Source organism: Octopus bimaculoides, chromosome 17 (genome assembly GCF_001194135.2).
Source record: "Octopus bimaculoides isolate UCB-OBI-ISO-001 chromosome 17, ASM119413v2, whole genome shotgun sequence".
In the NCBI taxonomy this organism is placed as follows: Eukaryota; Metazoa; Mollusca; class Cephalopoda; order Octopoda; family Octopodidae; genus Octopus; species Octopus bimaculoides.
Window position 1 is genome coordinate 27,056,532 of NC_068997.1, and position 22,792 is coordinate 27,079,323.

Genomic DNA, 22,792 nt, shown 5'->3' on the forward strand with positions numbered 1-22,792 from the left:
CCTCTCTCACTTCAAGTTGACTTTTTTTTTATCAATCCGTTGCTTATATTCCAACAATAACTTATTTGATTAAAATTATTATTACTGATGTGAAAATAGTCCTTATTCGTATAATTATATTTATTACTCGAACATCATTATTGATTCGACTTATCCCCTCTACCAAATTGCTTGTAGGGTAGGGGCGAGCTAATGGCTGAATAGATAGAGCGTCGGAATAAAAATGTCCGTCTGATTACGTTCCGAGTTCAAATCCCGCCGATGTCAACTTCACCATTCATTCTTTCGAAGTTGATAAAATAATGCACCAGTTAAATACAGGGACAGATTCACTCGACTACCCCCCCCCACCCCTCTCTCTCTCTCTCTCCAAATTTCAGGATCTGTACCTGTTAGAAATATTATTATCAATATAACATTTGCAAAACTAAAAGAGAAAAAACGCAAAAATTTGTTCGAAACTAGCAAGTTATACCTCAACTGGATTAGGTGTAGAAAAAAATATAGATCCCTCCCAAATATAATAGTTTTATTTAGACAAATATATATATATATTTTTTAATAATATTAGTATATTAAAAAATGTATTTCTTTAAAGTGAAAGTAATATATTCCCCATATTCCACGTCAGTAAACAGAGCAATATAATGTTGAAGAGTTTCGTTTATCGTAGGAGAAAATGTGTAAATATAGGTGACTTGATTAATTAATTATCCATCCACCATGATCTACGCTACATATATTGGAGGATTATTTATGTGTGTGTATATATATATCCTGATAGTTGCATTTAATATCTAGTACGATTCCTAGTAAAAATGCATAAAAACGGAGTTCTGAAGATCAGAAACGAGATACTCAGAGTAGCTCCTCACAACATATTTTCGTTTTTTCGTTAAATGAAAAATAATTTCAAGCTAAGATCAAAATAGAATGCAAACTCTGATCACTCGAATTTATCCATTAAATTATAAATATGTGGCACTGTTTCGCTCCCTCCCATCTAACCAACATAATTTAGACATACAAACATGAGTGTGTACTCAATACAAAGTAAAGGAGACCAAGAAACTCTCTGTAACTACTGAATTAAGGATCAGCGTTGAATATTATATTTACATATTGGTTGGTGCATCGCCATAACTACATTTTATTGCAAAAATCGAAAAGCGCTTTTGCATGATGAAACACTATTTCCTTAGACGACGGGCACTGACCAAAATATTTCATTTTTAATTATTTTACTTCATAGTCAGCAATGTACATTTATATAAATTTAGTAAATGGAGTACAACGCATATGTTAACTGAATGCTTTTATTTCCAACATGTTTCGAAGATTACAAATTATACTTTCCATAGGAATAGGTGATCTTGATAAGGATGTAATCTTCTCTTCAGGGAAATGCATGGGAACCAGCTTAACCGTAAGACATTTTAACCTCATAAACAGGAGTCACACCAGTCATTTCGTGATCTTTGCTACCTTAGTATCTATTAACCAATTTATTTTGTCCGAGTTAATTATTAACTAAGAGAAAATAAATACATATAATAAAATATATTTTAAACAGGCCCTTAAAAAACCTGCTAATATAATAGTTATCACAAATGGAGTTATTTAACATCAGCGTATACATTTATATATATATATGGAACAAATCATTAACCTTTTTGGAAAAGATGACATGGAGGAGGGAGGAAAGACAGAAGGATTCGTTAATGATTTGAGAAGGAATAGTGAAATGCCGATAGCAGTGAGTAATATAGAAATACTCAGTTTGAAACATTAGATAATTCTTATCGCAGAAGATCAACATTCCCCAAAACATTTCACATATATATATATATTCCATTCGATATGTCTTCATTTCCCCCGCTCCATTGTTGGTTAACAAAGAGAATCGACATAGATCTCAGCAAAAGCATTAGATAAGATTAAATATTTGGCTACATGCATTGAAACAGAAGGAAATAAATAATTTTACGAAATATACAAATATATTTATACTCACCCGCTAATTTATATTACAAATACTGGTTTTTAAATTTACATTTGAATCGCATAAAAATATTTCAAACAGGCGAACGGAACAATGGCTGATGTTCGCCCCGACGTTCGCTATTCTCGGAGAAGACTAGTTTCCGAAAATTAATTAATATTATTTTGTAATGATCATTATATTTATTCGCCTAAACGAATAAAATTTGTCAAAAATAAAGGTATATTAGATTTATTTGAAAAAATTACGAAAAAAAAGAAAATCAGCAGTGACGTTGGAGCATAAAGGAAAATCTCGTTCGGACGTTATTAGACTGAAATTGGCGGCAAAAGTAATGGGAGAAAATACGAAGTTTAACTGACATTTTCAGCAGGTTTTTAAATAATGTAGTTATTTTCCGCCGAATATTTTGTTTAAATTTTTTAAAAAAATTATACATATGTATTTCATTGTATCTATTCATTTATTTTATTTTCTGAAAGTAAATAAATAAGTTTATTCAAAACATTGTCACAACTACGAAAATACATACCAGACGATAACAAACACATGGACGGACAACATCAACTTTATTATTAAAATCGGCAACAAAATATAGGATTGTTTAAAAGTACTGAAACTTAATTTACACGCAGGTATTGTTTACGACAGTTTTGATATTATTCTGGGAAATATCTTTGTGATATATTTTAAGAATTATTACATTTTTTAATTATATTCATGGAGTTAATCATTTCTGATTTCCACCACATTCATAAACTTTGCGGTTTTCTCTTTAGTAATTGAATATCTCTTTTAGATTTTAATATCAGAAGTCCCCGCTTCTCCTTTTGTTTTATAATGAAGCTTAACCTATAAACAACCGTTGAGAACTCAGACCAAATAATGTTTGTCAGACTGAAAAAAATACTTTTGTATCTGATTTACCGTCTAAAATGGCTGCTTTATTTTTGTTTTACCCTTATTCTCTTCCCTATTATGTTTGATAACTTTTTTGACAAATACGTGATTGTATCATTTAAATTGTAGGCCTCAGGTTTAAATTAAACAGACCTATGACTAGAGGCGTTCCACATGTGACCATTCCGTATTATATTTTATTCATAAAGTGTGTTTAGGATTACATTATTCAATATCTTTTCCCTGTTTTGAAAACATTTGGCTGCTATTTTTGTCAGGTTGAATAACTGCATAAAACATCTAACTTGGTGTTTTAGCCACAGGTCAGCCTATGATCATAGATCTTCCAGCCATGACGATCACGTCATTTTTATTTTTTCTTAGCGCATCTATGACGAAAATGTTGTCTTCCCATCGTTGTGTTGTTTACTCTCCTATCAGAGACGTTCCAACCCTGAACTTCCCCATCTATTCAGACAATTGTATCTAAGACCACACCATGTCCTTGGTTTTTAAGGTGGTAGGATTGTAAATTTTGAACGATTTCTTTTAAAGATTTACCATTTCCAGCAGATCGAGCAACTAGTTGTTTAGACCTAGACCCCCCGTTAATAACTATTTTTTAAACGGTATACCTCAAACTACATTATCTAGTTTTTTTTTATGCTGTCGAAGGAGGGAAATTTGACTGCAGTTTCTAGTAGATTTAGAGAACATGTATAGACTTCATCTTTCCTCGGGATAGAAAAAGTCTAAGCTCCAACTCTTGTATGATCAGTGAGAATCCAGCCGTGGCCGTGCCATCTTATTCAAATTGTATTGTTTCCAAAAGTCCTTCCCATTTTCAAGACGGTAGAATGAAGTTTGATTGCTATTTCTAACCGGTCTCGTTTGCACACAAGATAGTTGTTAACCCCAGGTCAGCCCTGATCGACCAGACTGATTCTGTCTTTATTTAATGTCTTTTGAAAGACAATAGGATGTGATTTGAGGGCAATTTGACCTCAACTTTTAACCAGTTGTGCAACCACATAGAGATTGTCTTGTTCTTTCACAAGTTCCGAGCGAGTTTGGCAAGAATTCTCATAGTTCTGAGATCAATTTTTGTATATTTGCCTTATATACCGGCGTATCAGACGCACCTCTATTTTACTGATATATTTTGTAGCAAAACAGATTTAATGTAACCACATGGTTCCGGGTTCAGTCCCACTGCGTGGCATCTTTGGCAAGTGTCTTCTACTATAGCCTCGGGCCGACCAAAGCCTTGCGAGTGGATTTGGTAGACGGAAACTGAAAGAAGCCCGTCGTATATATGTGTTTGTGTTTGTCCCCCCTAGCATTGCTTGACAACCGATGCTGGTGTGTTTATGTCTCCGTCACTTAGCGGTTCGGCAAAAGAGACCGATAGAATAAGTACTAGGCTTACAAAGAATAAGTCCTGGGGTCGATTTGCTCGACTAAAGGCGGTGCTCCAGCATGACCGCAGTCAAATGACTGAAACAAGTAAAAGAGTATACACTTACTGAAGAATATTTTAAAGTGTTTTTTTTTTTGTGTGTGGAAAATGTGAGATTCTGTACATGTGCATACAATATTGTGACAACATAATGGAATAAAGTATGGTTTATCATAAATACGTTATGGGAGTACCATATCTCAGCTTTATTTCCTTTCAAATCAACTGATTAGTTGTTTATATTTCACCTGAGAGGTTTGCCATACAAGAAGTAAAACTAGTATTTCTTGCTGACTAATAGCTATTGACCGTGGGAGTAGTGTACCCACCACTTATTTTTCTAAGAGAATTTTTCATTTAGATACTGAGATAATTTTACGGCCAGAATTGGCCCAGACCTTGTCCAACTTAATAACATCACCTAGAAAAGATGTTTCGGCTGAGTTTTTAATCAGGATGCCCACATAAATTGGAACTTCTTCGTTTTGACGAGGAATTTTCCACTTTTTTTTCACCACCCCACTTCAGACAGATTTGGGCCTTTTTTTTATGGCACCACGCGCATAAAACCATGAGAGAAACTGTTGTCAGATGTTGGGATATAAACACAAATTGTCATTTAATTTAAGCCCCCTCCCCCGTTGAACCAAGCGAGTTCGTGTGCATAAGAAAAAACGACACTATCATGCTATTAGCTGTCAGAAGTGAAAGTGCTCACTGCTAGTGAAGTATCTGTCTGCCTGCCTGTTGCTGGCCTGTCGATTCTTTGGCTACTGACAGCTAATACCATGACTGGCCGGAGCGAGCTATATGTCTGTCTGTCTGTCTGTCTCTCTCTCTATCTATCTATCTATTACTCGAAAGTTATTGGAACAAATTCGACACCTATATCCATGCGTTTGAAAACACAACACAGAGTATAAGGGTACTCGCGTCCGCGCTAGCTAGTCGTGAGTGGTCGATCCTATTATTTTTAAACTTCAAACTTCATTTGTTTTCTATTTTGATAAATTCTCTCTGTTGAAAATTATATTTTTATATTTTAAATAATTTGCAATTTCAGGAAATATGTTTTTATATTAAATTTGTGTTTTCTAATAAGGTGGTGATTGATAAATAGATAGATAGTAGATAGATATCAGTAAGTAAGTAAGCCAATAGCTCGCTCCGGCCAGTCATGGTATTAGCTGTCAGTAGCCAAAGAATCAACTCAAACCAGCAACAGACAGACAGACACTTCACTAGCAGTGAGCACTTTCACTTCTGACAGCTAATAGCATGATAGTGCCGAAAAAACATATTTTCAAACAGAAAAGTACTATTAAAATAAATTATCTTTTACATAGTTCTTTCTGAAATCGCTGTGGATAAATCCCAGCAATGACCTTCTCAAGCTCTCCAATATTTTAAAAATATAAGCAGAAACAATGGGGTGGGGTTCGGAAAAATCATAAAATATGTGATTGCTTGATAGATGTTTATTTGTGTATACCACTTTTTAATGCATTTGTTTCCTACTTACTAGGTTGTGATGCTGGATGTGTCAGCATATTGGTGAGGAGCATCATGACAGAGACTGAGTTCACAGTGAAATGTGTTCAGTGTAAAAATGTGGAAGTTTCTCCTAGATGTGTAGAAGCCTTCAGTGTAAGTATGTTGTTTAGCCCTAACTTTTGACCTGTGGTCAGAAGTGTTCCTGCTGTGATCTTGTTTTGTTTTTTGTTTTTCTTCAAAATGTGTTCCCTGCATGGTACCACTCATTGTGTCCTTCCTTGTTCAAGACAGTTGTGTGTGATTTCAAAAAGAGATTTGGATATTAATTCTAAAGGTTCCAAAAGAGACTTAGATGTTTTCATAGCCAGAGCAGCTTTTACAGGCCTCTGATATGGTTTGAATGACTAGTTCATGTCTCTCCCATTGGCTTTGTGTTTAAAGAATTAATATGATTTTTACAAATATCAAGCACTGAAATTGCATAAATCATTTATTTCTCTAAGGAAATTCATTTCAGCAATTATTTTTATTTATTTTTTTTTTCTGTAGTGTCAGCTCAGAGCTGCAGCTATGCTGATGCATTGCTGTTTTATGAATAATATGGTAAAAACAATAGGATTCTTGAGTGCAAACCATAATATTTAGTAGTGGCATAGGAGTAACATTTGAAATCAAGAAATGTGCTATGATAGAGATGAAATAATTCATAAAAAGTATTGGAAATCGAAATCAAATTCAATGACAGTACCGCTTGACTGCCATCCGTGCTAGTGGAGCGCTAAGAGCATCATCTGAGCATGATCGTTGCCGGGGCCGCTGACTGGCACGTAAAAAGCACCATTCAAGTGTGATCGTTACCAGCGTTGCCTTACTGGCATGTGAAAAACAACACTCGAGCGAGGTCATTGCCAGTGCAGGTGGCACATAAAAAAAACACCATTTGAGTGTGGCCGTTGCCAGTACCGCCTGACTGGCCCTCGTGTCAGTGGCACGTAAAAGTACCCACTACACTCTCAAAGTGGTTAGCGTTAGGAAGGGCATCCGGCTGTAGAAACTCAGATTGAAGCCTGGTGCAGCCATCTGGCTCGCCAGTCCTCAGTCAAACCGTCCAGCCCATGGCAGCATGAAAAGCAGACATTAAATAATGATGATGATATTGGAAAAGAATAGAAAATCATTAAGTGTAAAAGGAACATTATAACTATTTAGAGTGGTAAGCTGACAGAATCATTAGAACATCAGAAAGAATACTTTGTGGCATTCATTTTAGCTCTGCATTCTGAGTAACTTAGGTCCTACGGTCAGTGTAATCAACACATCTGCCTCTCAAAGTGGTTAGCCTTGTGCTAAAATTTGAGACCAGAACTGGCAAAATCATTAGAGCTTTGGACAAAATTTTTAACAGCATTTCTTTTGTTCTGAGTTCAAATCTCACTGAGGTTTTTTGTCTTCCATTTTCTCAGAGTTGATATAATAAAGTGCCAGTCAAGCACTGGGGTTGATATAATCAACTAGCTCTCTCCCCCAAAATTTCAGACCTTATGCTTATAGCAGAAAAGATTATTATTAAGATAACTGTGTTCAGGGCTTTTCCTCTGCAGCTAAGTCCCCTTCAGATTTTTTATATGTCACATGAAGAGTAAGGTTAGATTGAAGAGGGATGTGCTAATCTCCAATAAAAATTTGCAGAAAGGTAAATGAGTGTGGCCTGGCTGAATGGGGCTACTCTTAAAATCTAGCTGTCAAGTACAGACAAAAATTGGGAGAAATTACTCTCATCCGCCTATTTCTGTTTTCTCAAATGTGTCTCATTTGCTGCATTTCTGGCCATTAAAAGTGATGTTATTATGTAATGGGTACTATTTACTTTCACCTTATTCAAAATCTTGCTTGGATTGATTTTGCATGTCATTTTAAGTTAATATATTATAGATTACTATACAACTCCTTGAGTTAATCTAACCAAAATCTGTGTCCTTCGGCCGAACTTAGAAACAAATATTCTTTCATCTTTTGGGGGTTGATAATTTGCCTTTCATTCTTTCAGGGTCAATAAAATAAAGACACATTTTGAACGAGGCCATTGCAAGTACTGTGTGACTGGCACGTAAAAGCACCCACTACACTCTCAGAGGGCATCCAGCTGTAGAAACTCTGCCAGATCAGATTGGAGCCTGGTTTGCCAGTCCTCAGTCAAATCGTCCAACCCATGCTAGCATGGAAAGCGGACGTTAAACGATGATGATGTTGATGATATCGACTAACATTACTCCGCTTAAAATTCTGACCTTGTGCCTTAATTAGAAACAATTATATAAAGGTATTGGTTTAGGATGAATCATTAGTGTCAGATTAAATGCCTTGTAGTATTTCTTCCAACATTGTATTCAAATCCTACTGAGATCAACTTTGCCTTTCATTCCTTGGGGTTCATAAAATAAAGTGCCAGTCAAGTACTGAAGTTGAGGATAATGACTAACCCCCTACCTTCAAAATTGCTCACCTTGTGCCTAAATTATAAACAATTATTAATGTCTTTACTAAGTTTTATACATTCGTGTTACCTCTGTAGCAATTAAATAGAAGACAATTATAACTGCTTTTTCTTTTGCTTTTTGTCCAGGCATTAGAGGCTTATGGCTTTAAACCGCAGTGGATTACCGAAGATGAGTGTTTAAATATAACACAGAAAGATAAAAACACAGTGTATCTGTGTGATAAATTTGAAGGAGATGCTTTTGAACACCTAAAGTCACATGGGTTGAGGTCAGTAAATAGATTATTATTATCAGAGAAAAAATAAAAATGAAGTCAATAAAAAGGATATGTGATGGCATGAATGATGCAAGCCTGTACTTGTTTCTATATTTTTAGGAGATTATCCCCAATTTTGTAAGTGAATGAATAACCCTTGTATTGGTTTTGGTGAATGAGTGTGTGACATATTTGGTTTGGCATTACTGACTGATTGTGTTAAACCATGTGTTTTATGTATATTCATAGTATACACTTAGATGCATGAGCATGCATATATGTATATATATATATATATATATATATATATATATATATATATATATATATATATTTATATATATATATATATATATAAATGCCAAAACGAATTTCTGTGTCATTGTGTCACACTTTGACCCCCTATCTCACTATTCAATGACTCTGCTATTATTCCTCATGTTGGGGTGAGAGTAATAGTAGGCATAGAGACATTGATGGCAGTAGTAGATCGATGGTTGTGATGGTAATGGTATGAGCTGTAGTTGTGATAGAGGTGGAGGCAATGGTGGTGGTGGTGGTGGTAGCCAAGGTGGTCAGGGATTATGGTGATAGGAAGTGATGTGAAAGATGGTGGTGAAGGGGAAGGCAGTGAGGTCAAAGGTATTGATTGTGGTGGCGTCAGAAGTCTGGTGTGTGTATGGCAGTTGTTGTGCACCCTTCTAAATAATGTTATGCCCTTTTCTCTTGTAATTGCATTCTCTTCTGACCTTGTGCGCTCTCGTCGAAAAATTCCTGGGACCACGCCTGATAAATGTTGTTTGTCATGTAGGTAGAGGAAGAGGTTATCTGTAGTGTCTGGGAATATCATCTCCATTATGTTACATAGAAAGGAGTACTTTTAGCTGGCAAGTGGATTTAATGTGATAGGATACAGGTGACTGGGTCTGTATTTTTAAAATCATTGATGGTGTTAACTTGAGACAGTTCTGCAGACATTTTTTCCCACCTGTACTACGTTACACATTAACTGACAAGCATAACATTTTCGTGAATTTAGGTTCCTGATGTTGATTATTCGCAAAATTACGTATATGAACTATAAACATTATCTTCAAATTTCCATAAAATCTGCATCCAGTACTCCCATTTTCAGAATTTATTTTTATTTTATTTCTTTATTTTTCAGAATTTTAGGCCCAGTCTGTGTATTAACTTGTTTGGAACTTAAAGTGGTAAGTTTAGCTATTAAATTAGAGAATTTTAAATTTATATATCCATTGTTATTATTTTTAAAACTGCATTTTCAGTGCTTTCATGGGTAGGACATATCCTTTCCAACAACATCTCATCATTTGTTACATTTATCTAAAGATAGCCTTTTTCTTTAAAACTTTTGTTTGTATGTTTACTAAAAAGGTACACCTTACATTTCAAATATAATGTGTGTATGCACATATACTACACACAAAATTTCCAATTATGAAATTGCACTATAAATAAATAACAACTTCAACTTGTAAGCTACTACTCTTAGAAAGTCAAATATATTTATTATCTCAGGTTTAATGGCTGTTAGATAGGCTACTTTTACCTCATTGATGACCTTTCAGTGCTAGCTATTGGTAACTGTTAGTTTGGATACAGATAACAAAATTAAGTGTACCTTTCATAGACACTGTTTTGTATAGCTTCATTAGATTTTTAACTAGCAACCTAAATTATAAAATCCAGTATCTTACCCTATTGGCTATTTGGCCTTCATTAAATTGCTAATAATCAGAGGGAAAATATCTAAACCTAAATCAATGGCTAACCCAACATTTTCTGTCTGTTTAGGAAATTCCTCGTACTAAAGAACCAATCCATAATTTAGCCATGAAGGACACCATCATCAGCTGTACAAATATAGATAAGGTATTGCGGGTAAGTTATGATTCAACTTTTTTGATGCCAGTCCGCCTTGAATTATACTGTGTAAAACCACTTGTTTTAAATTAAACTGTTTCATCATAATTAACTTTTATCTTTTACTTGTTTCAGTCATTGGACTGCAGCCATGCTGGGGCACTACTTTGAAGGATTTAGTCAAACAAATTGACTGCAATACTTATGTTTACGTTTGTTATGTATTCTATTATTTTCTGTTGCCAAACCATTAAGGTATGGGAACATGTATTAATCTTTTGTGAATTATACATTAACTGCTAGCATTTTTATGTTACTAGACATTCATCATCATCATTGTTTAATGTCTGCTTTCCATGCTGGCATGAGTTGGATGGTTCAGCAAGAACTTGCTAGGTAGACGACTGCCCCAGGCTACTGTGTCTTTTTTGACATAGTTTTTATGGCTGGATGCCTTTCTTAACACTAATCACTCTGTGGAGTGAACCGAGTACATTTTACATGGTACCAGCACAAGTGAGGTCAGATTTGGCATGGTTTTTACTGCTGGATGCCCTTCCAAATTCCAACCACTTCACAGTGTAGACTGGATGCTTGTTATGTGCCACCAGCATGAGAAGGATCACCAAGTAACTTGCAAGACGAGGAATTTTGAGAGGGGAGGAGCATTGAAGGAGGTGATTTTGTATCGGATGATGAAAGGTTAGAGTGTGACAGAGAGGCAGAAACAGATGTCTTGGTATAGAGGAGGTACATGGTTACCCAGCCAGAGAGAGAAAGAAAAACGGAGAGGAAGCGAGAAAGAGGTGGGAGAGAGGTAACAAGAAAGAAGACAGATACAGGTTCCCTTTACAATTAGAGATCAGCTATTGTTGTGTATTGTTGACATATCATTATCATAGACATGCCATTAGTGTAATGTTGACGTGTCATTATTGTGATGTTGACATGCTATTATTGTAGTGTATGCCAGCATTTCATTACTGCTGTGTTGAGATTTCGTTATTGTAGTGTATTGTTGACATATTAATGGTGGTGTGTATGGTAACTAGTCGTTATTGTAATGTCGACATGCCATTGTTAAAGTGTTCATTTTAACACTAGTGTAATATGCCAACAGCAACATAATGTTAAGTCATCACCACATCCCTGTCATTCCACATGCAGTTTATGTTCTACATGTGTCTGACATACGACACACATCTAATATCTATATCACATGTTTTCACTCTCACTCAATACTCGGAATCTGTCATGACACATGATTTTTTTTTTAAATTTTAAATTGTCTATACAGGAATCCTTACACATGAAAGTTTTGATGATGGGTGGTGAAATCCAACGCAACTTTACTGAAAATGTGACTCATCTTGTGGCTGGAATGGTTGGTAGCAGTAAATACCAGGTAGGTCGCTTTCCTGTTCTCATTTCGCAGCTTTTAATATAGATTATATAAAAAGCATGTGTGTCTGTAAATGTGTACTTTTTCGCCTTTTTGCTTGAAAGCATTGAGCTAAAACAGTGATGTTTGTTGACATTCTCTGTCAACAATTTAACTGGCAACTCTGTTCTTTCAAAGATTAGTGGGATGAAAATATCCTTTATTTGAAAACCAGGTTGAGGTTACCAACAAGAAGGTCATTTGACTATAAAACTGTGCCTCGATAAAATGCATTCATCTAATCTTTGTCAGGAAACTAACTTAATACAATTAAATGAACTGTGGACCATCTGCTCAGGTTGGTTATTCTATAGGTGAAGAAAACACAGAACACCAAAAGATATGCAATGTAAACTCAAGTATTCATTTTTTTTCTCTCGTTGTGTCGGTAATTTACAAATAGGTTTATTTTTTAGATGCAGTTAACCCTAATTGAATGGGGTTGTAATGGGATGTAAAGAGATCATATGATATAGTTTAATATATAACAGAGTGTATGTCTTTATTACAGGTGGCAAGTAACCTGAAAAAATACATTATGTTACCTGATTGGGTTAATTCTGTCTGGGAAGCATCACAGGAAGGGTATGTATGTTTTTCCTCATCACTGTTATCACTATCATCATCACTACCATTATTGCCATCACCATCTTCTGTCACCGTTCTCATGAGTCAAGAGATGCTCTAAGCAGTAACTCAAACTGCGACAAACAGCAACCAATCTTCCTCATATAGGATCTCTTAGTATGTTAAAGAAAATTACATGGTCAGTATAATCTTAGATGTCTAACAAGACAAGACACCTGATGGTCACAGAACACTTTTGATCATTGGCTGGCCTGGACTAAACAATTAGCACTCAGCTGTTGTCGTCATCGACCACTTACATTTTTGAAATCACATTCACTTATTTCTAAATGATTAAAATATTGTGTTTAACATTTACTGTAAAAAAAAAAAATTGTATTTTTTCGTTGTCAACTCACTGTGTCTTATGGAAAGATAAGAGTTTCTTCCCTTTCGGGACGAGATTTATTTTTAGAACATTTTCCCATTATGCACTGTTTTGAGTATTTATATCCTGAAAGCTCTAATATCTCGAAAACCACTTAACTGATTTACATGAAACTTGTTTCATTCTGTTTGTATTAATATTTCAGGGTAATTTAATTCATAGTATTTTCCCATTATGCTCCAGTTTGACTGTAACATTGCAAGCAAGCAAGATTCAATCTGACTTTTAATAGTATATATATATATATATAGATATAATTATTTCTTCCCTGTATGTTTACTATTCTTACAGCTCTGTTCACTGCAATGATGAGAAGTTTCAAAAATACACTTGCCCCATCTTTAAAGGGTTAATTGTAACAGTATCTGGCTTAGAATCGGCAGAGAGGAAAAAAGTGAAGCAACTGGTTGAAATGGAAGGTAAGTTCATAGAATATCTGCAGGCATTTTCTTTGAAAGACAAAGTGAAATGCTTGAATGGTTTCAGTGACAGACTACTAGCTCATGGTTTAAAATTTCAAATACTGTTTAACTATATTATAATATATTTTGTTTTATTTTATGTATATGTGTGTGTTATGTATGTGTGTATGAATGAATGAATGAAATGAGAGCATTGTAGTATAGAAAAGGAATATATAGAAAGCTCCTAACAATGCAGAAAGTTTTACAAAAAAACCTTCATATTTCAGGCACAAAGGTCCATCCTCAGAAGGAAGCAGACCAATAAATGTCTAGTTGCACTGAAATACAAAGAATTTTGTGAAACTTTCTATATTTTCCTGTTCTTTTTCTGCTTTATATATATGTCTATAAAATTGTTTTTGTAATACACATCATCTATAAGTGTACTTGTTTATTTTTAAATATTTGTAGGTGGTGTTTATTCAGGAGAAATGAAAGTTGATGAATGCACTCATTTAATTGTAAATGAACCAAAAGGTAAGACAATGCTTATTAGTTTTGCCCTCATCTAACATTAACATTGCTTCATGGACTCCATCAAATCATGCACTTTACCTACTCTGTTATCTTACCTCAGTTCTGTTCTGCCCCATCATCTGTTCCACCTAGTCCTGTATTCAATTCAAGTCAATGTCTTCAGAGAAGGAAACTGGAATTGGGTCTGAATGCTTGCAGGAGAGTGAATTCTGCTATCACTCTCCAAGGACTTGGTGGTGGCATTAAACCTGATGTTAAGTTAAGCCTACCACCCAAATTAAAGGTACCTAGGACCAGATGCTGATCCTCATTTGTTATTTATCATCTCTTGCTCTGATTGAGTAGACCTTTGACCAAAGGCAATCCAATCATGAACATCTCATCACTATTTCAGGCATTGTTGAGCCCAGATTAAATCAACCTATGTGACCTTTTTAAGATGGTGTGAGTTGTGATTTGAGAGAGATTTGGCAGCTAGCTATGTCTACCAAGTTAAGGAATCATGTAGAGGTACCCTTATTGACTTGAGGTAATATTGCTGAACCAAAGGGTTTATTCGGTCAGACACTTTAAAAGTTCCCAAGAGCAAAGCAACATTGTTAAGGCCTGGTGACTTGTTACAGCTAAACAGTGGCTCTCTAATAAAATCATTCCCTGTTATATGTATGCTATTATTACTTGTATGTGACTCCATATTTCTTTGAGGTGAATGTTTTGGAATTAATGATTTATACCATTCTTTATTTCAGGCCAGAAATATGAATTTGCCAAGCAATGGAAGATCCAGATTGTAAAACCTCAGTGGTTGTATGAATCAATTGAAACTAGTTATTGTCTTGATGAAACAAAATACCAATTAAATACTGAAACTCTTGATGGAGAAATGATGACCTCCACACCAACTAAAAATTCCTCAGCTGGTCAGTCTGAATCTCTATATACACAATCAACTACCTTCTTGATCTAGAATTTCATAGTTAATTCTGTAAATACACAGTATCAACCAAGATAGTCAATATTCTATAGTTGCATGTCTCTTCATCCTTCTGTGATTGATTGACATTGCCAATGGTGTGGTGGACTAAATATACTGCAGTTTTTAGTTATGCCTCTTTACCTCCTAAGTTCAAACCCTGTTTGGGTAGTGTTTGATTTTCCTTGTTCCAGGATCAGTGAAATGAAATGCCAGTCATGTTGGACATCAATCTAATCAACTCTACCTTTCTCTGAAAGGGTTTGGTTTTTATGTCAGTCATAAAAAAATTTCATCATCATTGTTTTTGTTGTGATTATTTGGCACAATTATGGAGTATTTTTGTAAGTGTTGATGGCTATTCCCTCTAGCATAGCCACTGCCAGATGGCAGAAACCAGTGAAAAAGAATAGTATGCTTTTGGTTACTGTTCAATTCTTGTAACTTTATTCCTTTCAATTAAATGCTGTTTATTTCGGTTTTGTTCCAGTTAACCTGAGTTCAATTGCCAATATTTCTGCCATTACTCGTCTTAGCGACACTATGCTCAGTGCTTGCAGTTCAAGTATTTCCCGAGTAGACAAGTCTAAACCCAACTTTGATAATACGTCATCAATGTCAACACCTATGTCATTCTTAGATGGTTGTAAGGTAAATATAACACAGCTGTTACAGTTTTCTTTATATTTATTTCTATATGTATCAGTTGGTATTTGATAAAACTATTTGTCAGGTTATCAGGCTGTATTATTTACATGACAAATTGGTTGAGTTGGCGAGTGAATGAGTGTCTGTCAAATTGGCAGTCAATGCATTTGTGTCTATGAAATTGTCTATCAAACTGATTGTTATGTTGTTAGTCAAAATAAATGACTTATTAAGCTTATAAAACTAACTTATGATGTCTGTCAAATTATTTAGCTGTTTGCAGCATGTCAAAATTGGTTGACTGGCATATTTGTGTGTCAAATTGAGCTGTCATATTGCCTGTTGAATTAGTTTGGTTGTGTTGTGTGTCAAATTGGTTTGGCTGCTGGGTTGTGTGTCAAATTGGATTGGCTGTCATATGTGCTAAATTGGGTTAACTGTTTTGCATCAAATTAAATTGTTGTTTGTATGTCAAGTTGGGTTATATTTTGTATTGTCAAAATTGTTTGGATGTCATATCTCAAAGTAGGTTATCTGTTTGTCAAATTGGACTACTCTCCTATATTCCAGATTAATTTGGTTATAATGTGTATCTCTGTTTAAAGTATAATGTCAACATACATAAAAAATGAAGCACAATTTTACTGCGAGTGACTGGACAGTAACAGTAATTAGCCTTATGTAAATTGGATAGATGACTCTCCTGGTCATGATGAGATTAAAATATTGTGAAGTAACTTGTAGGATATACAATGGATTGTTAAGCTGACTGCAGATTATGAAAGGAGATTTAAGGTACCGTTATTGTGAGATGAAGCTTTGGGTCTAATAACCAGATGGTTATAAGTTCAAACTTAACTGTAGCAACCATTCTGTTGATCCACTTTGAATGATATAAAATAATGAAGTTCAACTCTGTGCTTCACAGAGAGATTAATGGCAGAAATTTTTTCGACTACTACAATATACAAACCATCACACTTATGCAAGCATGGCAAATAATTGTAAGATATATGTTAAAATGTGTGTGTTAATGGATGTAAAAAAAAAAGTTACTAACATAGTATATTTATTATATTGTATTAATTAGATTTATCTCAGTGGATTTCGTGGGCCAGACCAAGAACGGTTACTCAGGATCATCAATGTTGGTGGAGGTACTAGGTAGGTCTCACAGATTGTTTGTTTTCCTCAGAAATTTCACTTTCAGGAGAAAAAGTTTGCATGGGGTATATATTGGGTGTTGGGATTAGTTTAAAAACTATTTGTCTATTTGAAAGTGCCTGTTAACATTGTTTGTAGCAACAAGTTGTTTCTATCAAGTGGTATTTATTTACACCTTGGTTGATTGGTCCACTTTGGGTATAACTCCATTCACTGTTGGTAACATGCTATGATCTACTGATCTTTAACATTTTCTTGTACTCTGACAACCACCTCCCTCCATTTCTCATCTCTCAGTATATCAGTTACATTATATTGAAACCAAAGACTAATTGTTATAATTATTTTTATGATTTCAGATTCAATTCTTTAAATGAACATGTTACACATGTTGTGATGGGCGAAATAGTACCAGCAGATATGGATTATCTAGAGAAAGCTATTCATAGGTATGTTACTTAGTTTCTCAATTGAGGTAAAATTTCCAATTTACATCTTTTTATAAAATGAAGGGATCCTTTTGGTATTGATAAACTCCGTTCCAGTCATGTATGGGGTGAATTTAACTGACTGCATTCATCTGGCATATTTGTGTCCTTGTGCGAAAGTTAAAAATCTATATTATTAGTATTTAGTTACAGCTTATAACAGTTTAAGTTAAAATCCCTTCATTCTTCTGGAGGGGGTCAATGAAATAAAGTCCCATTCAAGTACTACATGTAATATTCTTTTACAAGTTTCTATCCTTGTTAAAAATTATTATTAAAAGAGATGTCTTGGCAGAATCATTGATGGCCTAAAATGTTTTGTGGTAGTTGTTTTAACTCTTTATGTTTTGAGTTCAAAGCCTATTTTACCTGTCATCCTTTCGTAGTCAACTTGCCTTTGCCCTCAAGGTAATAATAATAATAGTTTCAAATTTTAACCAATAAGAAGTTTGTTTCCAAGTCATATGGCTTCAGGTTCAGTTCCACTGTGTGGCACCTTGAGCAAGCATCTTCTACTCTAGCCCTGAGATGACCATAGCCTTGTGAGTGGATTTTATAGATGGAAACTGAAAGAAGTCCATATGTATGTATGTGTGTTACTTGACTTTGCTTAGTAGTCGTAAATGAGTGTCACCATCATGAAAGCTGTGTGTTTTATTTCTAGTTTTCTGTGAAAATGTCTGGTTATTGGGAAATATTGTTATTTGGGAACAAGTGAGTGTTGGTGACAAGAAGGAAAAGTGGATACTAAAACAGTGATCTTATATTTTGAGTTTAGATTTCACTGGATTCGACTTTGCTCTTCATCCATATGGTTTCCAATAAAATAAAATAACAATTACATACTGGGAGCAGTTCTAGTGACTAAGCCCTTATCTTTTGCAAATTTGTTTAACCTTGTATCAATGTAATGAATTATTGTTGTTATTGTTTGCATTCTCGAACTTTTCTGATGCATTTTCAGGCCACATATACTAAATGCCACCTGGCTTTTAGATTGTGTGAAAGAGAGCAAGTATGTCCCAGAGAAACCCTATTACATCAAGAAACTTCCCTTTGTAAAGGAATCGCACATGGAACCACCAAAGTGAGTTACAACAAAATTCTTGCATGCAATTTATCATTTTTTTTATTTATTGAGCTCCATTCATTGCATCCTCCTCAATTCCCATCTCAAATCATGTCACACCCCTTCACACTTGTGACCTTACCTACCAACACACTATATCTGATCCTCTATCTCTATTCTCTCTCTTATATTTACCTTGTGCCTTAAGAGTATATCCTCACCATCTCTTCCTTACTTTTTCAGCTGGAGAAGGCTTGTATCTCCTCTTCAGCAAGACACTTGTTCTTGTTCCCCTATCATACTTTCACTTCCCTTAATACTACACCCACCCACCCTCACTCAGTTCAGACATCTTGTCTTGTGAGTAATTTGGTAGCCTTGCTAGAGGTGGTGTAATGAAAAGGTGTAATGAAAAGGTGAAAAGTTTTGTCTTTCAAGTGACTTGGTGACTTCACTGGTGCCGGTGCCACAAGACAGTGGAGCTTGCTGCTGTCCTCTTGCTTGTCAGTTATTGTTGAGCTGTCCAACTCATGCCAGATGTTAAATGGTGGTAATGATGATGATGGTGAATAATTTTTTTTCAGAAAACCTGCCCCTATCACAAAACGAAAGCCAGTTGGTGATGTATCACAGCTAAGGACAAGTGCTACCACTACTGAATTTGGCGAAAATACTGATGAAGAATTGGCTTTGATGAGTCAGTATCTCCAAGGATCAGTAATGTCTAAGAGTGAAGGTAAAAACATAATGCCATGTTATTTTTTTTTGTGAGTGAGGTGAGTGTGAAATCTAGTATGTATATGTTTGTTAAAATATCTTCTACATCCATATGTGAACAAACTGAAGGTAATCATCCACTTGTGTGGAATTAACTAAGTTGAATATTTATATATATTTTAACATTCTTATTTAGGTGCAGGTGTTGTTGTGTGGTAAGAAGTTTACTTCCTAACCACATGGTTCCAGGCTCAGTCCCACTGCATGGCACCTTGGGCCAGTGTCTTCTGCTATAGTCTCGGGCTGACCAAGCCTTTGTGAGTGGATTTCGTATATGGAAATTGAAAGCCCATCATATATATATATGTGTGTGTGTGTGTGTGTCTGTGTTTGTTCCCCCACTACCTCTTGACAATTAGTGTTGGTTTGTTTTCATCCCCATAACTTAGCAGTTCAGCAAAACTTCATTTGACTAAAAATTCTTCAAGTCTAATAACTAAAGCAAGTAAAAGATAAAAGACAACAGTCAATGTTTTCTTGTGTATTTATATCTCTTTTTTTTTTTTTTTTTTTTTTTTTTTTTTACTTTATTGTAGCTCAACAAAGTACCTTCAAAAGTAACATTGCGTCCAGTGTCAACAGCATGTCAAATGGTACTTTAGAACCAGATCAGTCAGGTCAGTGTTGCTATTGCTTCACATAGTTTGCATCTGAAATATTTGATAATTTTGTTGAAAATACGATATATATAAAACATGACTGTATATGCACAGGCTATATGACAGTAAAAGTATGCATTAATGTGAGACATACAGTGGTGTGTATGCATGCACACATATACACATAAATACATGATCATCATTTAACATTTGTTTCCCATGCTGGCATGGGTTGGATGGTTTGACAGGAGCTGACAAACCAGAAGATTGCATGTGGCTTCATTATCTGTTTTGGCATGGTTTTTATGGCTGGATGCTCTTCCTAACACCAACCACCTTACAAAGTGAACAGAGTCCTTTTTGTGTATGTAGGTGTGACCAAAGTATGTATTATCTTTGTTAGAAATACAATGATGTATATAACTCTCTCTCTCTGTGTCACAAACTAACCTTTCATCATCTGACACAAGATCACCTCCTCCAATGCCCTCTCCCCTCTCAAAATTCCTTGTCTTGCAAGTTACTTGGTGATCCTGCTCATGCTGGCACCACATAAGCATTCAGTCCACTCTGCAGAATGGTTGGTGTTAGGAAGGGCATCCAGCTGTAAAAGCCATGCCAAAACGGACACAGTAGCCTGGAGTAGTCTTCTACCTGGCCAGCTCCTGTCAAACTGTCCAACCTATTATGCCAGCATGGATGGTGGACGTTCACCAATGTTGATGATAATATAATGTTTGTACATGTATGTGTGTGGGCATATGTGACCACGAAAGTATGTATTTTTATTAGAATTATAGTGTTATAGTGATTTGTGTGTGTATGTATTGTACCAATACAATACATGATGTATATAACCCACAACAGCATGTATGTATAGTGTTTGTATGTGTGTAAGTGTTTATGTATGGCCAAGAAAATATTATTTTTTTTTGTGAAATACTGGTTAGCAGTAACAACCTATGAGTTGTGTTATTTTTTTCCTTCCCTTTCTCCAAGATCCTACAAAAGTTATGCATTACCCTTGTTCTTTTGACTACGTCATTAAAAGAAAATTGAGTGTGTAATGTGTGCAGAATTATTTGCATTTCAGAAATGACTGATCCTGTGAATACTGGTGGTATTTTTTCTGGTAAAACATTTATTTGTTGTGGATTAGCGGAAGATACACAAGTTATTGAAGGTGCTGTTATAGAAAATGGAGGTATGTCCTTGTGATTATTTCATAATTTATGCCTGGAACACGGTTCTATTGCTGGTTACTTACTATTGGCATAAATAGTGTGTGTTTATGTTTATTTTCCATGATGGTCTGAGTTGTACAAGTCCATTGCAATGCAGTGTTACATCACATGTTGTAGTACCGTATTGTGTATGTTATATTGTTTTTGTTTTTGGTGGAGAAGAGAGCAAAGCTGTGTGTGTGTGTGTGTGTGATTCTGAATCCTGACACCTCACGTAATTATTTGAATTTCACATTACCAATCCTCAGGCAAAATAGAAATGCTAGTATTATTGATCTGATATTTAGAATGTTTAGAAAAAAAGTCTTCTGAAAATCTGATTAACTGTTTAAGTCATGAGGTGTTTTCTCTATACAAAAACTCTCGTGCTTATTGGAAACTAGAGATTTTGATGAAATGTAGGTAGTCCAGTATAAGAATCATAAAAATATAACTATTGTATGAATTAGGATGAAATTTGCTGATATGGTATAATGATCTTTGGTGTATATTGTGAATGTGGTTTTTACTTGTCAAATTCTATCACTCGCCATGTTACTTTCAACTGCCCATGTAGGTTAAATACAGTTAAGTAGATTATATATTTAGGTATTTTCACACATATTTTTATGATATAAATTGTATTTAAAACATCATAAGGGAGGGAAACCTTGTTTATGAGGTGGCTGAACTTTGGAATTAAAATTAATAAGTCATATGTGATCAGATCTCATTCTTTAACTTCTAATCTTCACCTAACTCTCATTAAATCACAAATGCTATGTATTTTTATTCAATGTTATAATTTTAATTTTGTCTTTTTCTTTTTGTTTTGAAGGTAAAATTTTGAGAAACATTCATCAGATCCCTGATTACGCACTCGTTCCACTGGGTGGCTGTACTATAAAATTCACTGCCAATGAAGTAGTCACTCATGTCTGGCTAGTCAGTATCATTTGTTATTACATCCCATAATCTCCTGAAATTGTTCTGAGTTTGTCTGAACTTGCAAAATTCTTTCACATGAGATATTAATATTCATAGGTTGTGATAGATTGCTGTAAAAAGTTGTGATGGATGGATGGATGTGTGGTGAGAAGTTTGCTTCCTAACCACATGGTTTTGGATTCAGTCCCACTGTATGAGCAAGTGTCTTCTGCTATAGCTTCAGGTCAACCAAAATCTTATGAGTAGATTTGGTGGATAGAAACTGAAAGACACGCATTATACATGTGTATGTTTTGCTTAAATTAGGAATCATTATCGATACACATATAAAACTAGCCTCGTCTTTTCATTAACGATACATTTCAAACAGTTTAGTCTCTACCTGTCATTTTCTTTTCTTTTATTCTATGTTTCTGGTAGCTTTTCTTACAACTGGGAACTCTTTCTACAGTCTGTTTGATGTCCAGCCATTTAAACTTAAGCAGGAAGGGTCATATGGTTTGTTTAGGTGCAAAGCATAAATGCTAAGAGTAGTATTAAATAAGGAAGGATGTTTTGAACTTCAGACCATGTCAGCCATGGTCCAGCACCCTTATTTCCCAAGTATACCTCATATTGTCTTATTTACTTATATACATATGGCTTGATGGGTTAGAAATTTACATAATCTAATGGTTTGTGTGTTCCATTTCAGATCCAACTCATAAATTATGTAAATATTAGTAGTGGTTTATCATCATCATCATCATCATCGTTTAACGTCCGCTTTCCATGCTAGCATGGGTTGGACGATTTGACTGAGGACTGGTGAAACCGGATGGCAACACCAGGCTCCAATCTAATTTGGCAGAGTTTCTACAGCTGGATGCCCTTCCTAACGCCAACCACTCAGAGAGTGTAGTGGGTGCTTTTACGTGTCACCCGCACGAAAACGGCCACGCTCGAAATGGTGTCTTTTATGTGCCACCCGCACAAGAGCCAGTCCAGGGGCACTGGCAACGATCTCGCTC

At 35.1% G+C, this 22,792-nt stretch overlaps 2 protein-coding genes across 2 annotated transcripts in view; one reads left to right on the forward strand and one right to left on the reverse strand.

The window, feature by feature from the left end:
• The window catches only part of LOC106878467 (SWI/SNF-related matrix-associated actin-dependent regulator of chromatin subfamily E member 1), a 39,791-nt gene extending 37,647 nt beyond the window's left edge, over window positions 1–2,144 (reverse strand). Inside the window, exon 1 of the mRNA XM_052974132.1 lies at window positions 2,015–2,144. The gene's annotated coding sequence lies outside the window, so the exon portion shown is untranslated. The remainder of the gene's footprint in view (window positions 1–2,014) is intronic.
• A 165-nt stretch (window positions 2,145–2,309) lies between these two features.
• Window positions 2,310–22,792, forward strand: part of LOC106878481 (DNA topoisomerase 2-binding protein 1) — a 49,909-nt gene continuing 29,426 nt past the window's right edge. The window contains exons 1-18 of the mRNA XM_014927700.2: window positions 2,310–2,637; window positions 5,887–6,008; window positions 8,479–8,621; window positions 9,778–9,823; window positions 10,428–10,514; window positions 11,794–11,901; window positions 12,449–12,522; window positions 13,244–13,371; window positions 13,828–13,893; window positions 14,643–14,813; window positions 15,357–15,517; window positions 16,605–16,678; window positions 17,038–17,127; window positions 18,131–18,253; window positions 18,820–18,971; window positions 19,549–19,629; window positions 20,705–20,815; window positions 21,673–21,779. Of these exons, the coding sequence (XP_014783186.1) occupies window positions 5,928–6,008; window positions 8,479–8,621; window positions 9,778–9,823; window positions 10,428–10,514; window positions 11,794–11,901; window positions 12,449–12,522; window positions 13,244–13,371; window positions 13,828–13,893; window positions 14,643–14,813; window positions 15,357–15,517; window positions 16,605–16,678; window positions 17,038–17,127; window positions 18,131–18,253; window positions 18,820–18,971; window positions 19,549–19,629; window positions 20,705–20,815; window positions 21,673–21,779 (1,803 nt within the window). The 5' untranslated portion in view covers window positions 2,310–2,637; window positions 5,887–5,927. The remainder of the gene's footprint in view (window positions 2,638–5,886; window positions 6,009–8,478; window positions 8,622–9,777; window positions 9,824–10,427; window positions 10,515–11,793; window positions 11,902–12,448; window positions 12,523–13,243; window positions 13,372–13,827; window positions 13,894–14,642; window positions 14,814–15,356; window positions 15,518–16,604; window positions 16,679–17,037; window positions 17,128–18,130; window positions 18,254–18,819; window positions 18,972–19,548; window positions 19,630–20,704; window positions 20,816–21,672; window positions 21,780–22,792) is intronic.